The 26740-nt window shown below is 33.4% G+C and overlaps 1 protein-coding gene across 1 annotated transcript in view; it reads right to left on the bottom strand.

The window, feature by feature from the left end:
• Positions 1-24370, bottom strand: part of LOC132548593 (uncharacterized) — a 36888-nt gene extending 12518 nt beyond the window's left edge. Inside the window, exons 1-5 of the mRNA XM_060212459.1 lie at positions 24189-24370; positions 20647-20901; positions 5021-5082; positions 3995-4581; positions 3662-3770 (exon numbers count right to left, since the gene is read on the bottom strand). Of these exons, the coding sequence (XP_060068442.1) occupies positions 3662-3770; positions 3995-4581; positions 5021-5082; positions 20647-20901; positions 24189-24370 (1195 nt within the window). The remainder of the gene's footprint in view (positions 1-3661; positions 3771-3994; positions 4582-5020; positions 5083-20646; positions 20902-24188) is intronic.
• Positions 24371-26740: the final 2370 nt, after the last annotated feature.

Consider the following 26740-nt stretch of genomic DNA (forward strand, 5'->3'; position numbering starts at 1 on the left):
TCTGGTTTCTTCCCACAGTAAGATCCCTCACATGCTTCCATCTTGATCAACAACACTGATGAGTTTAAGCTGAAATATCTTGTTTCACGATAGTTGCAAAATGAATAAGGTTTATATTATTCTTAATCGATATTCATTAAATTTTGATCAGGAATATTTTCAACAAATCAATTGTGTAGCGATGGCTACTAAGGCAGACCCTCCATATGCTACCACAGGTTTAGGATACTTTGAGGAAATACCTCAAAAGTTGATGCAAAGTTGGAGAAAATTTTGTTGATTTTTTTTAATGATTATATTATCAGATGGCATCACGATAAATTGTTTGCTCCATTCGAGTAAACATACTAAGGTTAAGGTTCTTTTTAATCTTGTATCAAGAATTGTAACTATGGTTAGCAAAAGGCAATTACAGCATATCAGACAATGCCAAATGAAACAATACATCAGAGCTCAGAATTATCCAATGAAGGTGATATAAAACGTAATACACTACCAATTTCTCATAATGTTCGATAACGTTAAGATAATATCATTTTATTTGTCTTCCTTCATCAGTTGTGTCTCAATTTCCAAAATATACATAAAAAATTAAAAAGATGAAAGCAACACGATAGCGGATTTTATCCGATTAATTATTCAACTGATGCACAACGTTTTTACCTACGTATATATTCATTGCTACCAACTGTCAAATATAGTTACTAATAGTTACTGTTTGTCAACAGTCACAATCGTAAGCTATCAGTATTAGAAAAGTAATCATTGTGTGTACTTTCCATATTTTACATACATTTGTCAGTCATTTAGTTGTCTTGAAAACCATTCCAGAGTAAGTATATAATCCAAAGATATATTTCTACTGATATCAATGATTTCTGTGTCATTAGGAAACTTAATCATCAAATATTATGATCCAAAAACTTATCAAGTATTTTCGTTTCTATTTTTAGATTTACCAGGATTTTTTTTCCTTCCTGAATGTACAGGTACTTTTGATAATCAGGAGATTCTAGTTAAAACCACTGAAGATTGAAAAAAATTAATCATTTTTTTATGATTAATATTTATCAAATCCTAACAATCCTGATTTAAAAAAATGATATTATTGTAAAGACCTCAACAAAATAGCACTTTTTCAGAAAAGGTCTACTTTTAATTACTTTTCAATGATTCGTCTCCCCTATCTAACATACTAAACACCAGGAAACTTTTCCCACCATTCATATTTTCACTCTTAAATTACAAAGTATGTTTACAATGTAACAAATGTTTTACAGCAAAATATGGGAAAAAAATTATGCTGTTTTCTTGGACAAGTATCAAACAAGGCCGAATTCAGTTTTTTTATTCATCCTAGGGGGACCGTTTTCCACAATGAATTTTTTCTAATAAACATTTAAAAGACAGAGACTTGGGACCATTTAACATAAAGTGTTGAACCCAAATGACAAATGAAACCTCAAGACAAATGACACTTTTTTCATATTTCTTGGAAGATCTCTTCCTAGTTCCTCCAGGCAATTTAAATGAAGATTTGGTATTCATGAGCCAGACATATTTCAACATCCATCATTATGTGTTTTATCAATAAGAAAACTTCATACACTTTATCACTAATGTATACCTATCATTTCAGTTTTCAAAGAAACAAAAAACAATTAATAAACTATAGTGGCAGAGAATTTCAGAAGTATAGATTTTCAAAATCAATTAACTTTTAATTGATTGTAGCATTCAAAAGTTTTCAAATTGTTTCTTTCTGAGAAATTCTATAGAAGAGATACAGTTGGTGAGGAGATAATATAACTCAATGATATTATCGAACATCACATTTAATTCATTTTGCATAGGGTCTGTTATCTGATGGTGTCAAGTTATACACAGTCATAAACCCAACTCGTCCGACATGAATGCCCATCCCGTGTATTCAGGAAAACGTTTAGGGTCATTAATACACGATAAATTGGTTGCACCTGCTAATTCAATGGTGATAATTTGTCTCCGACAGCCAAGGTAAAAAGCAATAGACGTCGACGTCATTATGGAACAATACCCTGCTCCCTACTATGTAAGCGAACCATGCCAGTCTCCTGATGATTGATATGTGCCATGTTTATTTCCCAATCCCGGAAAAAATATGACAATTTAAAACACAAAATGCACTATGTAGGATACCGGTATTATGGCACTGCCAATCAATTTTTAAAACTAAAACATGCAAGAATGATACATGTAGTTGTCTGCATGATTGAACGGGACAGGAACGCTTAGACATCAAAGTGAAAAATTGTCTCTTTAAATGGCTAGTGTAACACTAGCATTAATTGCTGGGAATCAATAAGCACATTGAAAACTTGTGGAGTATCATCCATCTTGTCGTCACGGTAACTCAGCAGCTGAATCTAATCAATATGCGGATCTGACTACCTGAAGATATGATAGGTCGATCTCTCAGACCGTGGTATCACTGTACAGCTCTTGAGTAAATGTTCTAGGCATTTTATTGTAATCACGCTAACGTCATGGCATTTACACGTTATATAAAAACAGTTGAGAATGAGAATGGGATTTGATTGTTAACTATAATTGTAAAATTGTCCTCCGTCACGGTAATGTCCCAGATTCTGTTGTATTTTGATTTATGGGATAGCTATTTCATATGGTCGGTAGTGTTGAAAGGATTACTTTAATAAGGAAATGTATGAACATTTGTACAGTGTAGCAGGAAATGTAGTTCGCAATCATTTCCCAGTCAACAGGAAAAGATAAGATACCATAACATAGCACAGTCGACTTCATCATAATGTGAAGGATTTAAAGGTAAATGATATAAATACAATCATATCCAATTACACTGTTGTTTGTGGAATAAACTACAAAATCTATCAAAACCATATTATTTCTTTACAAAATAGAAAAATCCTGAACTTAATGGAAACTTACCCGGACTTTACTTGAATATCAAAAATATTAAGCAGTAACAGGTATCAATTAACACACATTTAAACTTTACTAAAAACCAACCTGATTCTAAATTTCCTTGTGTCAATATAATAATATTACCCGATATATCTATTGTTCATATCATAATTACAACCGGTATATATTGTATATATGTTTGCTTAATCTGGTGTCAGTCAGATGGAAAAATTAAAATTATTCTACGTTAGAAATAAAAACAAAGTAAGCAGGTCACAAGGTCTCACATCAATCCTAAGTCAAATTTTGGCATATTCTTCTCTGTAATTTGGTGTGTTAAATTTTGGCATATTTGTCTCTGTAATTTGGTGTGTTAAATTTTGGCATATTTGTCTCTGTAATTTGGTGTGTTAAATTTTGGCATATTCGTCTCTGTAATTTGGTGTGTTAAATTTTGGCATATTCTTCTCTGTAATTTGGAGTGATAAATTTTGGCATATTCGTCATTGTAATTTAGAGTGTTGCCAGATGCAAATAAACCAAACTACAACCACAACCAAAATATCCTAATTCATGGCATCACAGTCATTATAAATGACATAGTTTTGCAAGGCTTGGATACAATATAAAGTTTGTTTGTAAAACTATGTCGTTCATAATGAACATAAATGCCATAAAAAGACACTTCAAGGCTAACATTATGTCAATACACATAAGACTTGATAACACTAACACTGACCTGCAGCTTTTTCTCCATCTGAATTGTAGTGGCGGTCAGTACTGGACGTCTTCGAGGACAATTTGGAGGTTTCCATTTCAATTTCCATATCTGCCAATCTGTCTACCAACTGGACATAGAAAAATGGCAAAGGGTTAGTTTGAATTATTTTTTCAATTCAAATTTGATTTATCTTCGATTAAATAAAGTAAAAAGCCCATAATGTAGATTTCCTAACAAATTCATTTTTCATCTGAGAAATATTCAATTATCAAAAAAGTCCAAGTAATCCTGTTTATCAATAGAGTAAATTTTAGTTCAGTATTCTATAAATAACCATACTAACTAACCTACCTTTTTATTACAAGCTTTTTCAGTATCCAGCTCTGCCAACAATAGTGCAATCTGTTTTGCTTGGTCTTCTGGACGATTGGTATTGGACAAATAACCAGCCATATTGTTTGCAAACCTTGGATAGTTTGGGTCGACCATGTATGGAGAGAAAGATGGTGATAGGTGACTGTAAGGAGACAACTTGGCTGTGTCGTTGGACTGACCTTCGCCTGATGACTCTGGAAGGTCCCCATTCTCCCCTCTTGTCTGGGGACTAGATTGTGAATCTCCGACCTTCAAAGGCTTGTCTATGTGTTCTCCAGATGTGTTTGCTGATCCAGGAACACTAGGGCTGTACCTCTGTGGCATAGTAGGGGGTCTAATTCCAGGACTGTAGTAACGAGGTGGTGACAGAAAACTGCCTTGGTGATAGGGGCCACCCATGTAATTAGACATATAGGGAGCGACAGGCTGCATGTACATTGATGCTGTGGGCATGCCCATAAATGGAAGGAAAGGACGAGGAGGAGTAGCCTGGCCTGGACTCGGCTGTTTTCCATGTACACCTGAATCTTTATCACCACCCACAGCAGTAGCATTCTCCTCATCTACATCAAAAATTTTACATGTATTAAGAAACAAGATCATCCTGATTCCATTCCTCGTCTAAACTTTAAGACATTGGAAATATTTCATTAGCTTGCTCAACACTATGATCAGCTGTTGCTGTATAGCTAGGAGATTGCACTCCTTTCGTCAAGGTCATTTGTACCATGGCAAACAGAAAAGTTTTTATATAAATTAGGTGAAAATGTCTTCAACCATTCTAAAGAGTAGTCTGTTTCATTCTTACATACTTTTATTCATATTTGGCTCTGTCTCATTTCCAATGAAAGTTGAACACAACTTTCAGTTATTTTTAAAACATAGAATTTATAACTAAGGTAAAATTCTGCTCCACCTATAGCTATGTAATCTAAAACTTGGGTAGAGAAAAGTTCAGTTGACACAAATATAATCTGAGACATTGACCATGAACATACCTACCTGACAATGGTAGTTTATTGTCTCTGATAATTTGTCTCTCCAGGTCATCTATTACGGGGTTTCTGTAATCAAAAGCATCAAAGTATAGCATCCTTCTATACAACATCTGTAACATGTATCTACAATGTAACATTTACATTACAAAGTTATATATACCATACTATACAACACATTTTTACATTTTCACTTTTTGTGCAAGAAAAAAAGAATTTCTCTTGAAAGGCAGGTTATTGTTTGCGTGTTTTACAACATTAAATGGATTGACCATGTACCATAGGCTTAGATCAATGTCCAGAAATATACTTTTCTTGATATCAAATTAAAACTTTTAACAGGGTGAGAGAGAACCAACATCCTGGTTGTCTTTAGTCATAGATCGGATCATGAAGGAAATCAAAGATGGATACCCAATACATTTCAATAGAGCCATGACAGAGCGGATGGCGCATCAACACCTGGATTCCATGGGTTTATTTTTTAAAATTTTTTTTTTGTAGTTTACATGTTTCAGCTAGCTAGGCTACTTATGATCAAAACCAAGTACAAAACCAAGGAATTAATATGTTGATGCTTCTTTGCTATATGTATTTTCTTATTATTAGACCAGGGGTGGGGGTGAGGGGGTGGGGGGATGGGGGGGGTGTGGCTTCCTTCGTAAGATTCTTCATTAACAAGTGAATGAGGGTATTCTTTGCCCCAAAAGTGACATAATATACAATATGATTTAAACAAGGAGTCTATTATTGTTGTGCTTAGTAAAATCAACATCAATATCAAGATATAAACAAATTTAAAGTGGATAATTATGTTGGTAAACACAACAACATTTTCTCCAATATTTAAACATGCAGCTCTTTTATCATGAAGGCTTCATCCCCATTGTCTGTCTGTATACACTGTATTAGCAGAGGTTTGTGTATTTGAACACAATTCTAGCTAAACTGTGTCACTACAACTCAAATATGTCTGTATGTCTAGCAAATCTTAGCAGAAGATGATAACTCATTCTTCAAATATGTCCGACAGATAATTTCTGTTGATTTAACAAAAGCAGACAAACAGGCCATCTTTACCCTGAGTAAACTTTGCAGAGGGGGAGGAAAGACAGGCTTTTTACCTCACTGTTAAGGTATTGTGTACAGTGGTAATGACAGTAATATCCCTGATAATTGTAGAGATGATACCCCCCCCCCCACCTCACCCCGAACCACCACTCAGTCACAATCATTAAACTCCATCATATCACTAACACTATTTATTTGTTAACTGCAAAACAATCAATCTGTTTGGTATGACAATGCTCACACTGATTACACAGTTAACAAATTATTTATCCAAGATAAAACTGGCAAATTTACCCACAAACTCCAAACAAGAACATAGGGCAGAGGTGTGTGTGTGGGCCATCAGCCAGCCGATACAGTAGCTGTCAACTCCATTGTGTATTCTAGATAAACAGCCTATTTAAACTGGAGTTTTACAAATTTGTTTTCTGAGATAAATATGATGAGGAATATTTGCTACATTGTATCTATATAAACAAAACTCCCGTCAAAACATTGCTCTACTGATCAGTCATAACATTAGTCTGTATTTAGGTGGCCACAGTAGGACTTGGAATAGCGACTATGGACTTATCCAGGTATGATACTAGCCAACCATAACTACCATACATTTAGTAATGTCAAATTTAATGTTGAATTAATAGGTAATATCTTCACCGTCACATGTAAATATATAGTATTGTCACAGTCACATGTAAATATATAGTATTGTCACAGTCACTTATAAATATATAGTATTGTCACAGTCACATGTAAATATAGAGTATTGTCACAGTCACATGTAAATATATAGTATTGTCACAGTCACATGTAAATATAGAGTATTGTCACAGTTACTTGTAAAAAATATAGTAATGTCACAGTCACTTGTAAATATATAGTATTGTCACAGTCACATGTAAATATAGAGTACTGACACAGTCACATGTAAATATATAGTATTGTCACAGTCACATGTAAATATAGAGTATTGTCACAGTCACTTGTAAAATGTAGTATTGTCACAGTCACATATAAATATAGTATTGTCACAGTCAGATGTAAATATATAGTATTGTCACAGTCACTTGTAAATATATAGTATTGTCACAGTTACTTGTAAATATATCGTATTGTCACAGTCACATGTAAATATAGAGTATTGTCACAGTCACTTGTAAAATGTAGTATTGTCACAGTCACATGTAAATATAGTATTGTCACAGTCACATGTAAATATATAGTATTGTCACAGTCACATGTAAATATATAGTATTGTCACAGTCAGATGTAAATATATAGTATTGTCACAGTCACTTGTAAATATATAGTATTGTCACAGTTACTTGTAAAATATAGTAATGTCACAGTCACTTTTAAATATAGAGTATTGTCACAGTCACTTGTAAATATATAGTATTGTCACAGTCACTTTTAAAATATAGTAATGTCACAGTCACTTGTAAATATAGAGTATTGTCACAGTCACATGTAAATATGCAGTAATGTCACATTCACATGTAAATATATAGTATTGTCACAACCACATGTAAATATAGAGTATTGTCACAACCACATGTAAATATAGAGTATTGTCACAAGTAAATATAAATATTATTGTCACAACCACATGTAAATATATAGTATTGTCACAGTCACTTTTAAAATATAGTAATGTCACAGTCACTTGTAAATATAGAGTATTGTCACAACCACATGTAAATATAGAGTATTGTCACAGTCACATGTAAATATGCAGTAATGTCACAACCACATGTAAATATATAGTATTGTCACAGTCACATGTAAATATATAGTATTGTCACAACCACATGTAAATATAGAGTATTGTCACAACCACATGTAAATATATAGTATTGTCACAACCACATGTAAATATAGAGTATTGTCAAAACCACATGTAAATATATAGTATTGTCACAGTCACATGTAAATATATAGTATTGTCACAACCACATGTAAATATAGAGTATTGTCACAACCACATGTAAATATGCAGTAATGTCACATTCACATGTAAATATATAGTATTGTCACAACCACATGTAAATATAGAGTATTGTCACAACCACATGTAAATATAGAGTATTGTCACAACCACAAGTAAATATAGATTATTGTCACAACCACATGTAAATATATAGTATTGTCACAGTCACATGTAAATATATAGTATTGTCACAACCACATGTAAATATAGAGTATTGTCACAACCACATGTAAATATATAGTATTGTCACAACCACATGTAAATATAGAGTATTGTCAAAACCACATATAAATATATAGTATTGTCACAGGCACATGTAAATATATAGGATATTGTCACAGTCACATGTAAAATATAGTATTGTCACAGTCACTTGTAAATATATAGTAATGTCACAGTCACTTGTAAAATATATACTTTGCAGTATTGTCACATTCACTATTGTAAACATGTTTCATTACAGCTGACAGTAAATTTATCATTAAAATATAGAGACAGAATTAACAACAAGGGCTGGAAATGGACTATATGAGGTGAGTGAAGGTTTTGTTGTGATAAAATTGTTGACCAAGGTTTGTCTCCTAATCAGGACCTGAATTCATCATTTTGGCCCAAGCAAACAGATCATCCATCACAGATTACCAGTGTTGATTGGACACCTAATATTCTCAGATTCATTACCACTTAAAGCCAGCTTGATAAGAGAAACATGCAAATAACGGTGACCCTCTTTGACCCTATTTCAACCTGATGGAAAGACTTAGTGTGGAACTCTCTATCCAGGGAGGTTAATTATGGTATGGGTCCAAATTTACCTCTACAAACAACACTGAATTACTGTGTATTGACAGAGGAAAAATTGCACAAATTTCATCAAACATAATTGAATAAGTTGATGTTTGCTCTGCGAGACGCTTCTGACAGTTCAAACAGTCTTGCCCAGATCGTTTGTCCAAGGTTTGACAGACATGGGGCAAGGCTCAACCTGTGGGGAATACAAGACTAGCAATCCAATCATGCACCTTCTACCTCTACAATATAAATCTCATTTACACCAACTCAAGTGCTCCAATCCAGCCAGATATCCTCAGTTAGTGAAAAATATTTATTGTTTTTTCCACATGAGGTAAAAACAAAGACCACAATCCCGAAGGTGGGTTTACTGTTAGGGCTGTAGTTCTGTACTATAGCTCATAGAAAAATATCATGTTTTTTTCCTATAAAAGGTTATTACAGCCAATGACAATGGGCCTTACAAATCAAGGCATGCCGCCAAACAAGGAAACAGGAGCAGAATCCCATTCAAGTTAACGGTAGGAATGACAATAAAGGCGAAATGTAAACACAATCCATTCTGGTGCACTGAAAGATACAACAATGAATTAAAAAAATCACCATCATTAATTCTCCACTCTTTAGTCCCATTGTACCAAACAACCCAGCTCAGTGATAAAGCCTTAAAAAACACTTTTTTTCATGCATTTGTACATCGCAATATCTGAATCATATTCAGAAGGCTTTCATAGCTCTGTCCGTTCTAAACAATCAATAAATATTACTATGTTAGACAGATTTCACATTCAAAACACAACCAAGAAATGATATTGTCGTTAATGCATGATGCTATTGGAGTCGTTAAGTTCGCGCCAAAAAGAGGGCGCTGTTCAAGTCTGATGTAGAATCAGCCAGTTAATTACTGACGACCAGCTTCTCATCAGTAAGAGCCGTGAAATATGACAAAATGATTGGTGAAATTCATCACGCCTAGCTCTCCAGGCCAAGTGTGTGTGCAACTTCAACATTAAACCACATGATTATTTCAGAAATAATTCCTGTTAGGCGAGATTAATTGGAAAACATATACTTTAGCAAAAAGACACATTGAAGAATTGACGTCCATGATGAAATCATTCTACGGCTTCAGAACAGATGTAGATGTTGACATTTACGCTACCACATCTTAATTAATTAAACTAAAAATTACTGTTTATTCAAACTTGAATTAAAACTATGGGTTATAAATATAATGATCATTAAGTATGAAAACAACCCTGAGTTTTGACATTCTTGAAAAAAAAGTCACATTTTCATTTTTTGAACATTTATTATAAAATATGTTTTTTCTGTTTTATTAATTTATAATTTTCATTATAACGATGCATTTGAAATAAAAGTGAATATGGATTCATTATCTCACATTATCATTTTACTTGTCAATAATTCAGAAATGGTTTCCATTTATGTGTTATCATTATGTTAAGCTTTATGACAATTTTTTTCTATTTCACTATTGAAGACATCTACACAATCTTCATCATAAAATTTTCTGTTTCAGTGTTGACAAAGACATCTACACAAAGTTCATAATGAAATTTTCTGTTTTAGTGTTGACAAAGACATCTACACAATCTTCATCATGAAATTTTCTGTTTTAGTGTCGACAAAGACATCTACACAATCTTCATCATAAAATGTTCTGTTTCAGTGTTGACAAAGACATCTACACAAAGTTCATCATAAAATTTTCTGTTTCAGTGTTGACAAAGACATCTACACAAACTTCATCATAAAATGTTCTGTTTCAGTATTGAAAAAGACATCTACACAATCTTCATTATAAAATTTTCTGTTTCAGTGTTGACAAAGACATCTACACAAACTTCATCATAAAATTTTCTGTTTCAGAGTTGACAAAGACATCTACACAATCTTCATTGTGAAATTTTCTGTTTCAGTGTTGACAAAGACATCTACACAATCTTCATTGTGAAATTTTCTGTTTCAGTGTTGACAAAGACATCTACACAAACTTCATCATAAAATGTTCTGTTTCAGTGTTGACAAAGACATTTACACAAACTTCTTCATAAAATGTTCTGTTTCAGTGTTGACAAAGACATCTACACAAAGTTCATCATGAAATTTTCTGTTTTAGTGTTGACAAAGACATCTACACAAACTTCATCATAAAATTTTCTGTTTCAGTGTTGACAAAGACATCTACACAATCTTCATCATAAAATTTTCTGTTTCAGTGTTGACAAAGACATCTACACAATCTTCATTGTGAAATTTTCTGTTTTAGTGTTGACAAAGACATCTACACAAACTTCATCATAAAATTTTCTGTTTCAGTATTGAAAAAGACATCTACACAATCTTCATCATAAAATTTTCTGTTTCAGTGTTGACAAAGACATCTACACAAACTTCATCATAAAATTTTCTGTTTCAGAGTTGACAAAGACATCTACACAATCTTCATTGTGAAATTTTCTGTTTCAGTGTTGACAAAGACATCTACACAATCTTCATCATAAAATGTTCTGTTTCAGTGTTGACAAAGACATCTACACAAACTTCTTCATAAAATGTTCTGTTTCAGTGTTGACAAAGACATCTACACAAAGTTCATCATGAAATTTTCTGTTTTAGTGTTGACAAAGACATCTACACAAACTTCATCATAAAATTTTCTGTTTCAGTGTTGACAAAGACATCTACACAATCTTCATCATAAAATTTTCTGTTTCAGTGTTGACAAAGACATCTACACAATCTTCATTGTGAAATTTTCTGTTTTAGTGTTGACAAAGACATCTACACAAACTTCATCATAAAATGTTCTGTTTCAGTATTGAAAAAGACATCTACACAATCTTCATCATAAAATTTTCTGTTTCAGTGTTGACAAAGACATCTACACAAACTTCATCATAAAATTTTCTGTTTCAGTGTTGACAAAGACATCTACACAAACTTCATCATAAAATTTTCTGTTTCAGAGTTGACAAAGACATCTACACAATCTTCATTGTGAAATTTTCTGTTTCAGTGTTGACAAAAACATCTACACAATCTTCATCATAAAATGTTCTGTTTCAGTGTTGACAAAGACATCTACACAATCTTCATTGTGAAATTTTCTGTTTCAGTGTTGACAAAGACATCTACACAATCTTCATCATAAAATTTTCTGTTTCAGTGTCGACAAAGACATCTACACAAACTTCTTCATAAAATTTTCTGATTCAGTGTTGACAAAGACATCTACACAAACTTCATCATAAAATGTTCTGTTTCAGTGTTGACAAAGACATCTACACAATCTTCATCATAAAATTTTCTGTTTCAGTGTTGACAAAGACATCTACACAAACTTCATCATAAAATGTTCTGTTTCAGTGTTGACAAAGGCATCTACACAATCTTCATCATAAAATTTTCTGTTTCAGCGTCAACATCTACACAATCTTCATCATGAAATTTTCTGTTTCAGTGTTGACAAAGACATCTACACAATCTTCATCATAAAATGTTCTGTTTCAGTGTTGACAAAGACATCTACACAATCTTCATTGTGAAATTTTCTGTTTCAGTGTTGAAAAAGACATCTACACAATCTTCATCATAAAATGTTCTGTTTCAGTGTTGACAAAGACATCTACACAATCTTCATTGTGAAATTTTCTGTTTCAGTGTTGACAAAGACATCTACACAATCTTCATCATAAAATGTTCTGACATCTACACAATCTTCATCATAAAATGTTCTGTTTCAGTGTTGACAAAGACATCTACACAATCTTCATCATAAAATTTTCTGATTCAGTGTTGACAAAGACATCTACACAATCTTCATCATAAAATTTTCTGTCTCAGTGTTAACGATGACATCTTCACGTTTTCAAGAAGAAATGATTTCCAATTATTGCTTAACAGTGTACATTTTACTTCCTTGTTTCAAAGAAACATAAAAAAACCTATCTTTTTGATACCAGTTTTTCTTTTTGCACCAGTCCAATTGATAAATCACTTGACCATATCTCCAGGATTTTTAACTAAGCTATTAAGAAGGCTTGTAGGTCTTAATTCTCATGTTCAACTCTTTCCAGTCCCATCAACAGTTTGATAAATTAAAATAGATACCTCATTCAGTCTTCTTCAAATAATTCTTGACATTCAATGAAAACTGTTTTGCCTTAGCAGAAAACATTTGAAATGAACAAATAGCACATTTTTTTTCCCCTAAACTTTATGATATTCACCCAATCAAATTTATAATTGGCGAAATGTCAGATATATGTACATCATTTGCTGACTACTTCAGAATTTATTGACAAGTTAAACAAATACTGAACACCCTGAGAAATGTTTCACATTCTACAAGTTGATAGTAATAATAATTTGTCAACATAGCTCTTGATGTTGCTGTATTGATCAGAAATTCCCCAAATTAACTGTAAAAGATTGCAGGGTTTTTATTTGTTATCTTGATACTGTTTTTACACTGTTCATTTTGTAACAGACGTTTGGCAGGAAAGGCATGAAGAATTAGACTTAAACCTCCATCAAAATTTACTCTTGGGGTCAATCATTGCTAATGTAAAGGTCATTAGTTTTTAGGGTTCTAGTTTTTCAGGTTTTTAATTTTGCCATTTCCAACAACAGAATAAAATGCTTTACACTGGAAATCAAATTTATAGAGGAAACTGCTGTCTGTTTAATCATTTTCTAATAAAATGATATCCTTTCAAATGCTTCAAGCTTTAGGCAAATTTGCAAAAAAAAAACAAAAACAAAACACGAAAATAACAGCAACATACCAGTTCTCTTTGAAAGGGTCAATAACCAGATAGAGGAATATTCATAATTCATTTTCCTGTGGTGATTTAACTGGTACAGAAAATAAAGGGGTGTGTCTCACACATGAAATACAAGGAAGCCATGTCTTGTCGAATGAATCTCCATCCCTCCAATTTATAACATAAGTAGTGATAGAAAGTTAAATATTATTACTCAGATATCAATGCTGTTCTCTCTAGAATGAATGTTAACTCTGTCTGCCTTAAATGTAGATTTTAATGTGAGAACACACTTCTTCTAATATTCAAGCAAATATTTCTGTAATATTAAGAGTAGAAGGCTTCATAATTTGTGCTTAATTCTTTTATCCCATTGGTTAAATTTAACAATCCCATTGGTTAAATTTGACAATCCCATTGGTTAAATTTGACAATCCTATTGGTTAAATTTGACAATCCTGTTGGTTAAATTTGACAATCCTATTGGTTAAATTTGACAATCCCATTGGTTAAATTTAACAATCCCATTGGTTAAATTTGACAATCCCATTGGTTAAATTTGACAATCCTATTGGTTAAATTTGACAATCCTGTTGGTTAAATTTGACAATCCTGTTGGTTAAATTTGACAATCCTGTTGGTTAAATTTGACAATCCCATTGGTTAAATTTGACAATCCCATTGGTTAGATTTGACAATCCTAAGTCAAAAAGAGGATATCAACAACAGAATTGGATATCACACAATTCAGTTTTGTGATTGCAAATGGTAGACTCTGCTGGTGGACTTTCAGTTCCCAAGGTTTGTCATAACCTACATGCCTCATTTCAAAATAATATGAATAGTGCCACAGTTTAGAATATACACATGTGCTTGACATTCTTTTGAAATTATTTAATACTAATATTTATTGAAGTTTAAAAAGGGACAACTGGTTTTATACAAATGTTAAACAATTTTGGTTTTCTGTGGACATTAAGTCAGCATCACTAAAGAGATCTAGAAGGATGAAAAAGCTTGTATGAAGCAGTTTAATTCAATATGTGACAACACTGTATCTATATATCTATATACAGATATATTACACTGTATCTAACTGTAAATCTTTATTGAAAAGTGCTGTTTACAAACATGTTTTTTGTACAATGCTTACACAGGTCTGTGGGGCTGGAATTAAGTTTATGATGAAATCCTGCCATACTAAAATTAGTTTATTGGCTTAAATAAGAAAAATTATATGAACAGAACAAAATCTAAATGATGGGAACAAAACTCAGCAGTGAAGAAGGAAATATATATACAAGAAAGTTATACAGTTCAAATTTTATTTTTAATCACATATAAGTGAACAAAAATTACGTCAATTTTGTTACAACAACAAAGTTATCACCTAATACTCGTGGAGCTCTGTTTGATGGAAGATTTTAAATTTGTTTCTATTTTTTACTTTATATAACTTGATGGCATCACATGTAAATTATGATGTCACCAAGGAAAGATATATTTGTAGCAATAATGCTGAAATTTATGTTTATCATCAGTCAAAATTAAATGCTGTTTTGAAGCCATTACTTGCAATGTGCCATATTTTAGATAGTCAGGTGATCAACAGAATCTCATACTTGATTCTCTTTCATGTGAAATTTATGAGATCAGAGATTTGGTATAATATTGATAACTTGTAAGGCTTGTGTCAGAAATCTTACATGAAGAGAAACCCATGTAAAATCCTCAGTTTATTACACAGCTTTGGTAAAAAGTAGAATTACAACATAACATTACTAAAACCACCTAGTACAATTTAGGAGATGGAAGTGCAATATGTAGGAGCACTGAATATGTAACCATGGTATCCTTATCTAAGTGCTTCGGCTTGATTGCCCTTCTGTCAATACATATACAACAGAAATCCATTCACCGCAGGATTTTACTTTCCAATCAGCCTGCTATCGTGCAAGGCTGGATTACAGAACAGAATTATACAGCTCTACTGCCAGTGTAAGCAACATTAGCTCACCCTCAAAGTGTTTGTTTCCCATAAATTCATTTTAATTAAAATCTACTCTGGGTGGAAAGCCTACTGCCTGCCATCTGTTAGATTGGCCGACACTGGACAACCAACATCTCCTTTCGAGGTTCATTCCAAGAAAAAAGGTTTCAAATACGCTGAAGTTGTTTATAAAATAAAAATAAATAAAGTTTGAGCAAAATAATCATTAAGCATTTGCATGATCTTCTTAAGCTCTTCAGGTGGGACCAATGCTTATGACATCATCAAAAATGGTTATAGAGGCAAACATCAACAAATGATGACATCACAAAAAAACACACATATATACACAAAATGATGATGTCACACTGCAGTATCAGTACAATCAGATAGATATGACATTTTAACAGATTGATACAAAGAGGCTAACAGGGTCTGTATTTGTTATCTGTTTCTGAACAGTAGATACAGGGCTGAAATGCTTCCGATAACGTGAGATTATCAGGGCCATCTCAAGACTTTTTACCGATTTCAATCATTCACAATGTAGTAACACATGGTACAGGAAATAACATTTCTGATTGTTAATCAGTAATTCTGAGAAATGTTTCAGGTTGTGAAAGGACGTTATAGACCTGACTCAATCAGACAACATCCTCCTGTCTGATTTTTGAGAAGCTAAAAATGTCTCAGCCAATGAACGTATGGCTGATATCTTGGAAAATAAGTAATTCCAAAAGTAGCAACAAATTGAAGCAATTTTATTTTCTGAATATTTCACTGAATTTATCAAATAAGGAAAAGACAAGGTATAGTAAGTTATGAGTTCTGTATTTTCCTTATTTGGTCAACACAAACAATTTGGATCCTAGTTATACTAAAACTGACTTTGGTTTAAATACGAAGAATGTCAAAATTTCATTATAAATCAGATAAAGTTCATTTCTTACCATTCTTTTCTATTTAAGAACAACTAATGTGAGATTTTAACAAAGTTCTTTCAATTTTTATATAATTTTAAGAATCCAGTATTCTGACTTAGACATCGCAAACACTCACTTTCCTTGGTTAAAAAAAAAAAAAAAAGAAAAAGGAATTTTTCATCATATTAACAACCTTCCACTTTAAATGGAAACAGACACAGAAGATCATTCTGGACAAAGTCATGATCAGTGAATACAGGAACATTAATATGAAGAAAATTTTGCAGTATTAGTGTCATTGACCCAAACAATTCCAACATTATATAAATGTGGTAATCACAGGACGGTGTCAGGTTGTTTTACACAATCTAATTATATTCTGTCAATATCAGCAACTCAAAGACTTCATACAACGAACGCACATCGGCGGACGAAAGGTTTTAATTTTTATTATCATTTTATTAAAAAGGGGAGGATCGTAACACACCTTCGAAATATCTTCATTGACAATTGATCACGTATCTTAATATGATGAAATAACAAACATGAGACTGTAATAGGATTCAATATATTAATATTCAACCAACAGCAAGTCTTTATTGGCAGGTATTGCTTAACAGTCGTTGTATGGCTGTTAGTGCCTGGTACTTTGAAGACGTAACATCTAAAATTTAACCATCTGATTTTTTCATTATAAAATCCATAATACATTTCATTGTACTTGGACAGACAATCAACACTTTCAAAGGCTTTTATGAATTACTTCTCACAATGTACAATAGTCAGAATCTTGAGAGTTCAAATCTAAGTAAATATATCTGGTTTTATTATACAGTGGCTTGACAAACTTGCCTAGTTTAAGGATGTGACAATTTATTAAGTCTTGTCTAGTGTGTGAAGAAGTCTCGTCTAGCGTGTGACAAAGTCTTTGCTAGGATGTCAGCAATTCTTGTCTAGGGTGTGACAAATTCAACCGGGGAATGACGAAGTCTTGTCTAGGATGTGAAAAATTCTTGTCTAGGATGTGATGAAGTCTTGGCTAGGACGTGACAAAGTCTTGGCTAGGATGTGACAAAGTCTTGTCTCAGCTGTGATAAAGTTATCCAAGGAGTGAATAAGTCCTAACTAGGGTATGACAAAGTTTTGATCACTGAACTTGGTGACAAAGTCTTTACAATGGAATAACAAAGAATTTTATTACAGACAAATAAAAAATGGTCCAAGGGAACTAACTCTTACAAATGATTGACTTTATAATAAACTTATCAGCTTTTGATTTGCAATTTTAAAAAAACAAGTGAAAGTCTACTTGTTTTGTTTATTGAAATCAAAATGATAATTCGTTTAATGCTATATTTTTTTTTTGTATTTTATATTGTATCAGCTCTATATTGTAGAAGTGTACACATCAGCACTTATATCTATTTTCTGATGGTAAAACAAATTCCATTTCTCTGTTGATATCAGTAAATCTGTTGGTACAGAGGTTCAACAAGAGAAGGTAAACAAAATTCCTTGAAGAAGTATATAAGCTACTATTTTTATGAACAAGAGGCCCATAGTTGTTAAAGGTCATCTGACTATAAAGACCAATATATTAGATACGCTGGTAACAATTACCTTATGAGTAAACTCTTAGCAGTAAGGGAAAATAACACCAGTGCTCATCTTTTCAGTTTCTCAACAAACTCATTAATTTCAGTCCAACTTCATCAGTGAAACTGGAGATGAAGTTGTAATGTGTTTTTTTTTTCAATATGGCAGCCATGACTTTTTGATTTTGGATTGAAATAACATCACTCTGTCAGACCATCCCAGGATCACTTCAAATTTTAGCTTAATCTCACAAGTGGAACTTCAGAAGATATTTACAGCAGATGCTGTTCAGGGAAATCATGATTGCACAACCAACTTACAAAATATCTGCAATGGCTAAAACCATACTAAACTTTCAAAACAACTGAAAAATAACAATATTGAACATCAATTTCCAACTCAATAGCATCATTAGAACTTGAGAAGAAGTTTAAAATGTATTTTTCAAGATGGTGGTCATATTGGATTTTGGATTGACCCCAAAAATAGCAACACTTTGTCAGGAATATCTCAAGGTTCATTTCTGGCAAGTTTTATCTCAATCCCACAGGTGGAAATTGAGAAGTTTAAAAAAAAATGCTGTACATAGAAACTATGATTGCACAACTGGCCACCAATGCTGCCATAATGAATTTTTGACAAAGCGAAAAAACAGCAACACTTTTTCAGCTTTTCTTCCTTAATTCTCCCACAGATTTTCAACTCAATGGCACTAGTGAAACTTGAGAAGTTTAAAATATAAAATGTTTACAAATGGCAGGCAGCGCCTGATGACAGATGAAAAATGCTTTCTATAGGTATTGACATACAAGATTTATGTAACCTTAAAATTTTTCCCTCAAAATACATACCAGCTTTAGTCCTAGTGATGTGTCTCAAACCAAAATAATTTTGATTCACCGTTATAATTTTACAGCAATCACAACAATCAAACAAAAATGAGCACAACAAAGCAAGGACATGTTTAGACTGCTGTCAATACTGCTTGTTTGTTTTAATTTGCAAACAAAAAACTTCAAAAACAACACAAATGCAAAAACAGAGCTGAAGCTTATCTGCACTCAACAGCATCCATATTTCACTAACCAAAATATCAGAGCATGTCTCCTGCAATCACATAAATGTCCACTTTTGCTGTTAATAAAATAATATCACAATGATGTCAATTCTATCTGATATTATCTGTCACCCAACAATGATTAAGATTTTGTATATATTATCTGTCACCCAACAATGATAAAGATTCTGTACAATATCATCTGTCACCCCACAATGATAAATATTTTGCACAACGTTATCTGTCCTCCCAAAATGATAAAACTTCTGTACAATATCATCTGTCACTCCACAATGATAAATATTTTGCACAACGTTATCTGTCCTCCCAAAATGATAAAGCTTCTGTACAATATCATCTGTCACTCCACAATGATAAATATTTTACACAACGTTATCTGTCCTCCCAAAATGATAAAGCTTCTGTACAATATCATCTGTCACCCCACAATGATAAATATTTTACACAACGTTATCTGTCCTCCCAAAATGATAAAGCTTCTGTACAATATCATCTGTCACTCCACAATGATAAATATTTTGCACAACGTTATCTGTCCTCCCAAAATGATAAAGCTTCTGTACAATATCATCTGTCACCCCACAATGATAAATATTTTACACAACGTTATCTGTCCTCCCAAAATGATAAAGCTTCTGTACAATATCATCTGTCACTCCACAATGATAAATATTTTACACAACGTTATCTGTCCTCCCAAAATGATAAAGCTTCTGTACAATATCATCTGTCACTCCACAATGATAAATATTTTGCACAACGTTATCTGTCCTCCCAAAATGATAAAGCTTCTGTACAATATCATCTGTCACCCCACAATGATAAATATTTTGCACAACGTTATCTGTCCTCCCAAAATGATAAAGCTTCTGTACAATATCATCTGTCACTCCACAATGATAAATATTTTGCACAACGTTATCTGTCCTCCCAAAATGATAAAGCTTCTGTACAATATCAGCTGTCACCCCACAAGGATAAATATTTTGCACAACGTTATCTGTCCTCCCAAAATGATAAAGCTTCTGTACAATATCATCTGTCACCTAAAAAATGATAAATATTCAGTACAACATTAGCTGTCACCCCACAAGGATAAATATTTTGCACAACGTTATCTGTCCTCCCTAAATGATAAAGCTTCTGTACAATATCATCTGTCACCCCACAATGATAAATATTTTACACAACGTTATCTGTCCTTCCAAATTGATAAAGCTTCTGTACAATATCATCTGTCACCCCACAATGATAAATATTTTACACAACGTTATCTGTCCTCCCTAAATGATAAAGCTTCTGCACAATACTGTCCTATCAATCACCCCAAAATTATAAATAATCTATACAAATTTATCTGTATACTTTTTCTATATACCAACAAAGATTAATGTATTTACCTTGAAGCCGACATATTGTCACCAGAGGATGCTTGTACACCATCAGTCACCTCAGCCTCTAATCGCTCCTCCACAACTCCTTCAATTTTTTCTTCAGGCTCTACCTTGAGAGGGTCTGTTTTATTTGCCCTTGGCAGTCGATGACGGAGCTCATTTGCTACCTCCCCGTCTTCATCATACATATCCACTAGATAGGCATGAAGTCTTTCCTCTGCTGCTTCTCGTCGCTTCCTCTCCTCAACAATTTCTTTTTCCCTAAAAAAATTAATATAAATTCATGAAAATTTTCAGAAACTAAAAAAGTCAGTAAACGCTCTTATTAAAGATAATACATATCCCTGATCTAATAAAAGAAACAAAAACCAATTGGGTGTAGATGTTGATCTTACCATACTGTGTGGTTAAAGGCTTAACTCCATCAATGTCAAAGATAATGTTAATAATTTAGCAGAAGACACTTAACCTTCCCGAACACCTGGTCCAATTCTCCTTGTACTTTTTCAGGAGCATACTATGCCCTTATCATTATTCTGTTAACATGTTGGTATTTTCATTTTTTTTTTTCTTTTTTTTAAACTTTTAAAGAAATATGTTTCAGTTTGACCTGTCCTTCTATAAGCAGGATTATTATGTGCAGCAGAGCTGACTTTATAGACGGTAGATTGATGTTTTGAATCCTGTGGTATCATATGGTATACAGTCACTATACAACAATACACAACAGTCAGCTCCAGTGTATGCTACATCCACGATACTCCAAGGGTTACAAACACTTTCGCTCTCTACACCTCTGGAACATGTCATGGCAAAATTGAAGTCATTTGTTTGGTTCCAGGAGAAAAAAACAATGACCAATCACAGGCTTATATGCACCATTTTCAGATTACAAAGAAGTGAAACCCAACTTTAAAGCAAATACAATGTACTGTTTTGCGACCTTGAGATTCGTTTGATGTACATCAAAGTATCAAACTGGTTTTGCCACAAGGTGTCACACATGGAACTTTCAATCTCATTTTCTAGGCTATGTCACCTTAGGGTAATAAGCCTCATTTTCTAGGCCTATGTCACATTGGGGTAATTAGCCTCATTTTCTAGGCCTATGTCACATTGGGGTAATAAGCCTCATTTTCTAGGCCTATGTCACCTTAGGGTAATTAGCCTCATTTTCTAGGCCTATGTCACATTGGGGTAATAAGCCTCATTTTCTAGGCCTATGTCACATTGGGGTAATAAGCCTCATTTTCTAGGCCTATGTCACATTGGGGTAATTAGCCTCATTTTCTAGGCCTATGTCACATTGGGGTAATTAGCCTCATTTTCTAGGCCTATGTCACATTCGGGTAAAATGCTTCATTTTCCAGGCTTATGTCACGTTTCGGTAAAATGCTTCATTTTCCAGGCCTATGTCACATTGGGGTAATTAGCCTCATTTTCTAGGCTTATGTCACATTGGGGTAATTAGCCTCATTTTCTAGGCTTATGTCACATTCGGGTAAAATGCTTAATTTCCAGGCTTATGTCACATTCGTTAATTAGCCTCATTTTCTAGGCCTATGTCACATTGGGGTTATTGACATCATTTTTCTGACCTATTTCAATTTTTTTTCTAAATTTCACAAGATATATCTGACTGCTTTTTCCTTCTTGATCACCATCTTGACCCTGTATGGGAGAGTATATTACTTCATATGGATTTATAGTCAGACATATATCTGAAAGTGTGTGTCTATAATTAAAAGGTATATTCATTTCATATTTATATTCATAACAATGAAACATACCAATTGATGTATCTAAAATGGCGTTACAGAATATCAAACCCAGATAAAAGTGACTTAACAGGGCCTCTTGTGTTTATTGTTTAAAAAACTCTGACAAGACAGGCTTCAATCAGATATTTCTTAGAATCTAATGAAACAATCCACATTGTTTAAAGAGCCAGACCTACTCCTCGTCCAATATTATTTTATATTAAATAAAAATTCATGATTTTCTAATTTTCTCAGGCAGCAAAAGTTCTGACTAACCCTGTAATATCGCAATTTTAAAGTAAATCGCTACCAATTTTACGTAATGAATAGTTTTAAAAAAGAATTTGAAACGACTCGGTGCTAATTCATAATTATTTGGGAAGTCCTGCCCTCTGACGCATGAGCAAAGAACTATAAATAAATCGGTCGTCTTCCAATATGGCAGAAAGAGTGCGAGGGAAGCGGGGAAGAAAACATGTTTTGAAGGACTCTGAGGCAAAAAGAAGGAAGATGGCGGCTGGTTCATACTCTGCATCGCTCTCTGTTTGGCTCTCTTGTGTAGTATTACTCTAAAATCATATTCATAAACAATCATCAAATATTTATTTATCGGTAAAATCCATTTCACGATGTTCTATATGTTCTTTCCATTTTTGTTTTGGTAGCCCCCATATGAGGGCCTCTTCGCAATTAATCATGGTGTTTTTTCTCGTAATCTGCACGTTTTTGTGACATATCTAAGCATTGAAAGATTTGATCAATACATATTTATATATTGATTTCCATACAGGATATATATATTGATTGCATTTATCGGTAAAATCTCTTTACAATGCGATGTCACATGGACGTATCACTTACCTGATAATCCTCCATTTTTGTTTTGGTTCTGACCGCGTCTGAACATATCACGCGACTTTTCCTCATCAATATTCATATCCTGGTGTTGATTAATGAGACTAATTCGGGCACGGATATCTCCGGTACCTTTCAATTTCAAGTTTGAAACTTTACACAAGTCTTTAATTATATATTATCTATCAGTATACAACCACATTTCCTGTCAATAAAATATGAAAAAAAATATCTATAAAGGAGTGGGTCTGGCTCTTTAAATGTTTGAAACTTCAGAGGTGGCTGAATCTCTTATTGATAATCCACATCATTAAAAAGTTTGAAACTTCGCAGGTGGCTGAATCACTTATTGATAGAGAACTGAGCTCTTGATGGCACTATGTGATTAAAAATAGGACCCAACAAAAAATTAAATACCTGCACATGTGATCAGCCTTGAATAACCTGGTGGAACATTTTTGTAAAACAGACTTTTGAAAACCTTTGGTCAAACACTTGTTACAGAAAGTAGATCTACACAATCAGGAGGATAAATCATATTTGATTTCTTTTAATCTACTACTGAAACTATACTCTAAGACGACATTTAGTATAAACGGAAACTAATAAATACGAACGAACAATTAGGAAGACAAAACAATTTACAATATATGACTAAAAGTTTATCCTTCTACATCTACATTGTGTGACGGATTACTAATTGTAAACAAAGTGGACAACGCAAATTAAATACGATTAAAGAACAATGTATCGCTATCAGTTGATGTAAATTCGCGTGGGTAAAAGATATATTATATGCTTTATCATACAAAGTTATTCTGAAATACTTCGACTCATTTCAAAAAGGGTGTTTTGAGATGCGAAAGCAATGGGAATTGGACATATTCGGACATGTCACGGATATCGATGCTGGGCGTACAAATCTTCGTGTACCTGTCATCAACATCGTCTTGTAGTCGAGTGATTTTTGTGTGGACAGTTTCCAGCGCCCGACGTAATTCACTTTTCATAATTTTAGTTGTTTCACACGTGTTATCATCTGTTTTCTCCGGTGTTCTGTCGATTCGACGATGATACGCTACTATCGGAGGGGATGACAGCTCCGCATCCGCCATATTGACTCCGTGGTAAACTAATAATTGCATTATGGGAGATTACAAGGTGCGTTCGTTTCAGCAGACACAACCTAACGTGCGCATGCTGTAAAAATTGCTATTTATGGCAGGTCTTTGGGATATCATTAATATCCTTCATGCATTACTAATATCCATATATAATCCATAAGGATAATAAATGATCATCAATATCGATCATATGCTAAATTGGTATAAGGTGACTTATTGCTTTAAAATGAAAAAAAAATTGTCGTGATATCAGTTTTAATATCTATATTTATTGTAAACAGTATTTTATTTTCAGAATAACATTAACATATAATTATACATATTGAAACACATTGGGATTAGGAAACAAGCTTGAAGCTTATATTAATCCTTCTCCCAGGATATATCTATATTTCGATATCAATAAATCGTTGTTAGTATCAATAAGTTGATGCATCGATTTTAACAAATTAACAATGGGTATCAATTAATTACACAATTATAGATCATTCAATAGACAACGATCTTTCCAACTTTGGCTTAGTATGACCGAAAGATATACTGTTTTAGAATTTCTGTACCAGTCACCACCAAACGCTTCACATTTGTAGTATATATTGATTTAAACATATTTCATTTGTCGTATAACAAAAAAGGATTAGGCACAAGATCACAACTTAAAAACGTCTTCTCCAAAAGATTTCATTATACAAGTTACTCGACAACAATAACATTTTTTATAGATATACGAACAAAGAAAGATAGGGAGGACGGGAGGAAGGAGGGAAAGGAGAAGAATGGGATAGGAAAAAAATTTGCAATGACATGATATATGATATAAATATGCTACTAACCTTAAAATATTTACTTTTTTTAATGTATGTTTTAACTAAAAGAAAAAATTATTTTCATTATCTTCATCCGACAGGTTTGAGGAACCAGAAAGAATAACATCAACACACACACACACACCCTCACACACACACACACGCGCGCGCGCGCACACACACACACACACACCCTCACACACACACACACACGCACACGCACACGCACACACACACACACACACACACACACACACATGTAGTTGTAACCTGCTAAAAGGAAATGAGAACAATAGCATCTAGGGAGTCTCTAGGGAGTTCGACCATCCATCCCAAACACACGAGGCATATTCAAACAGGTCGTATAAATGATAAATATATAGTATTGAGAGTAGACTTACCTACTTTATACTTCAATTTTTCAAAGCATAAACTTTTTGAGGAGGGCGGTAAGAAAGTAATGCTGCCACACAGTGATGTTATACAACATCTATCCACTGCGACTTGTGACACAATTTTTTAATAAACGTTCAATATGGCACGTTATATATATATAAAGTATCCAAGTACGACCAGTGACGCAATACATCACAAAGCCAATACTGCTGGTGAAGGAGACAAGTTATTCTACCCCATCGGACAGAAATATCCACACTTCCGGTGAGGGTAAAACATCTCTATTTTGCCCCAGCAAGACAGACTGCGCGCACAGGAAGTAGCATTTTGGGTTCGTGTAATTGTTAATGACGTAATTTTTATGATGTGCTGGTGTTAGTTGGGGTCCTTGACGTCATTAACAATTGTCTTATGGACCTCAAATGAAAATGACTATACCGATAGTTATAATGTCACATATATATTTATTTGCTTATTTATTTTTAAGGGCATGAAATGAGTAGAAAAAAGTGTCATTTCCTACCCTCCTGCTAGGGAAACATCCTATTAATCCTGATATTACCAGTGACGTAATACAACATAACCCTAATACTGCCAGTGACGTAATACAAAACACCCCCAGTGCGACCAGTGACGTAATAAAAAATAACCCTAATACTGCCATTGACGTAATACAACATAACCCTAATACTGCCAGTGACGTAATACAACATAACCCCAGTACGGCCAGTGACGTAATACAACATAACCCCAGTACGACCAGTGACGTAATACAACATAACCCCAGTACGACCAGTGACGTAATACAACATAACCCTAGTACGACCAGTGACGTAATACAACATAACCCTAGTACGACCAGTGACGTAATACAACATAACCCCAGTAGGACCAGTGACGTAAAACAATACCATCCCAATACTTCTAGTAGACAACATATTTCAATGCGATCTGTGACGTGAACAATTTATAGTATACTTACATTATTAATGTTTATCTTACTTTACATCCATAGTGTCCCGTTTACACATGTTTTTGTTATTTTACACACGGTATTTGTTATTTTACACACGGTATTTGTTATTTTACACGCGGTATTTGTTATTTTACACACGGTAAACACCAACACCCGATATGTAGATATGTCGATGGTAAGTTT

The sequence above is a fragment of the Ylistrum balloti genome, unplaced genomic scaffold (genome assembly GCF_031769215.1).
Source record: "Ylistrum balloti isolate Yb309-2 unplaced genomic scaffold, AGI_CSIRO_Ybal_v1 Utg370018, whole genome shotgun sequence".
Taxonomy (NCBI): Eukaryota; Metazoa; Mollusca; class Bivalvia; order Pectinida; family Pectinidae; genus Ylistrum; species Ylistrum balloti.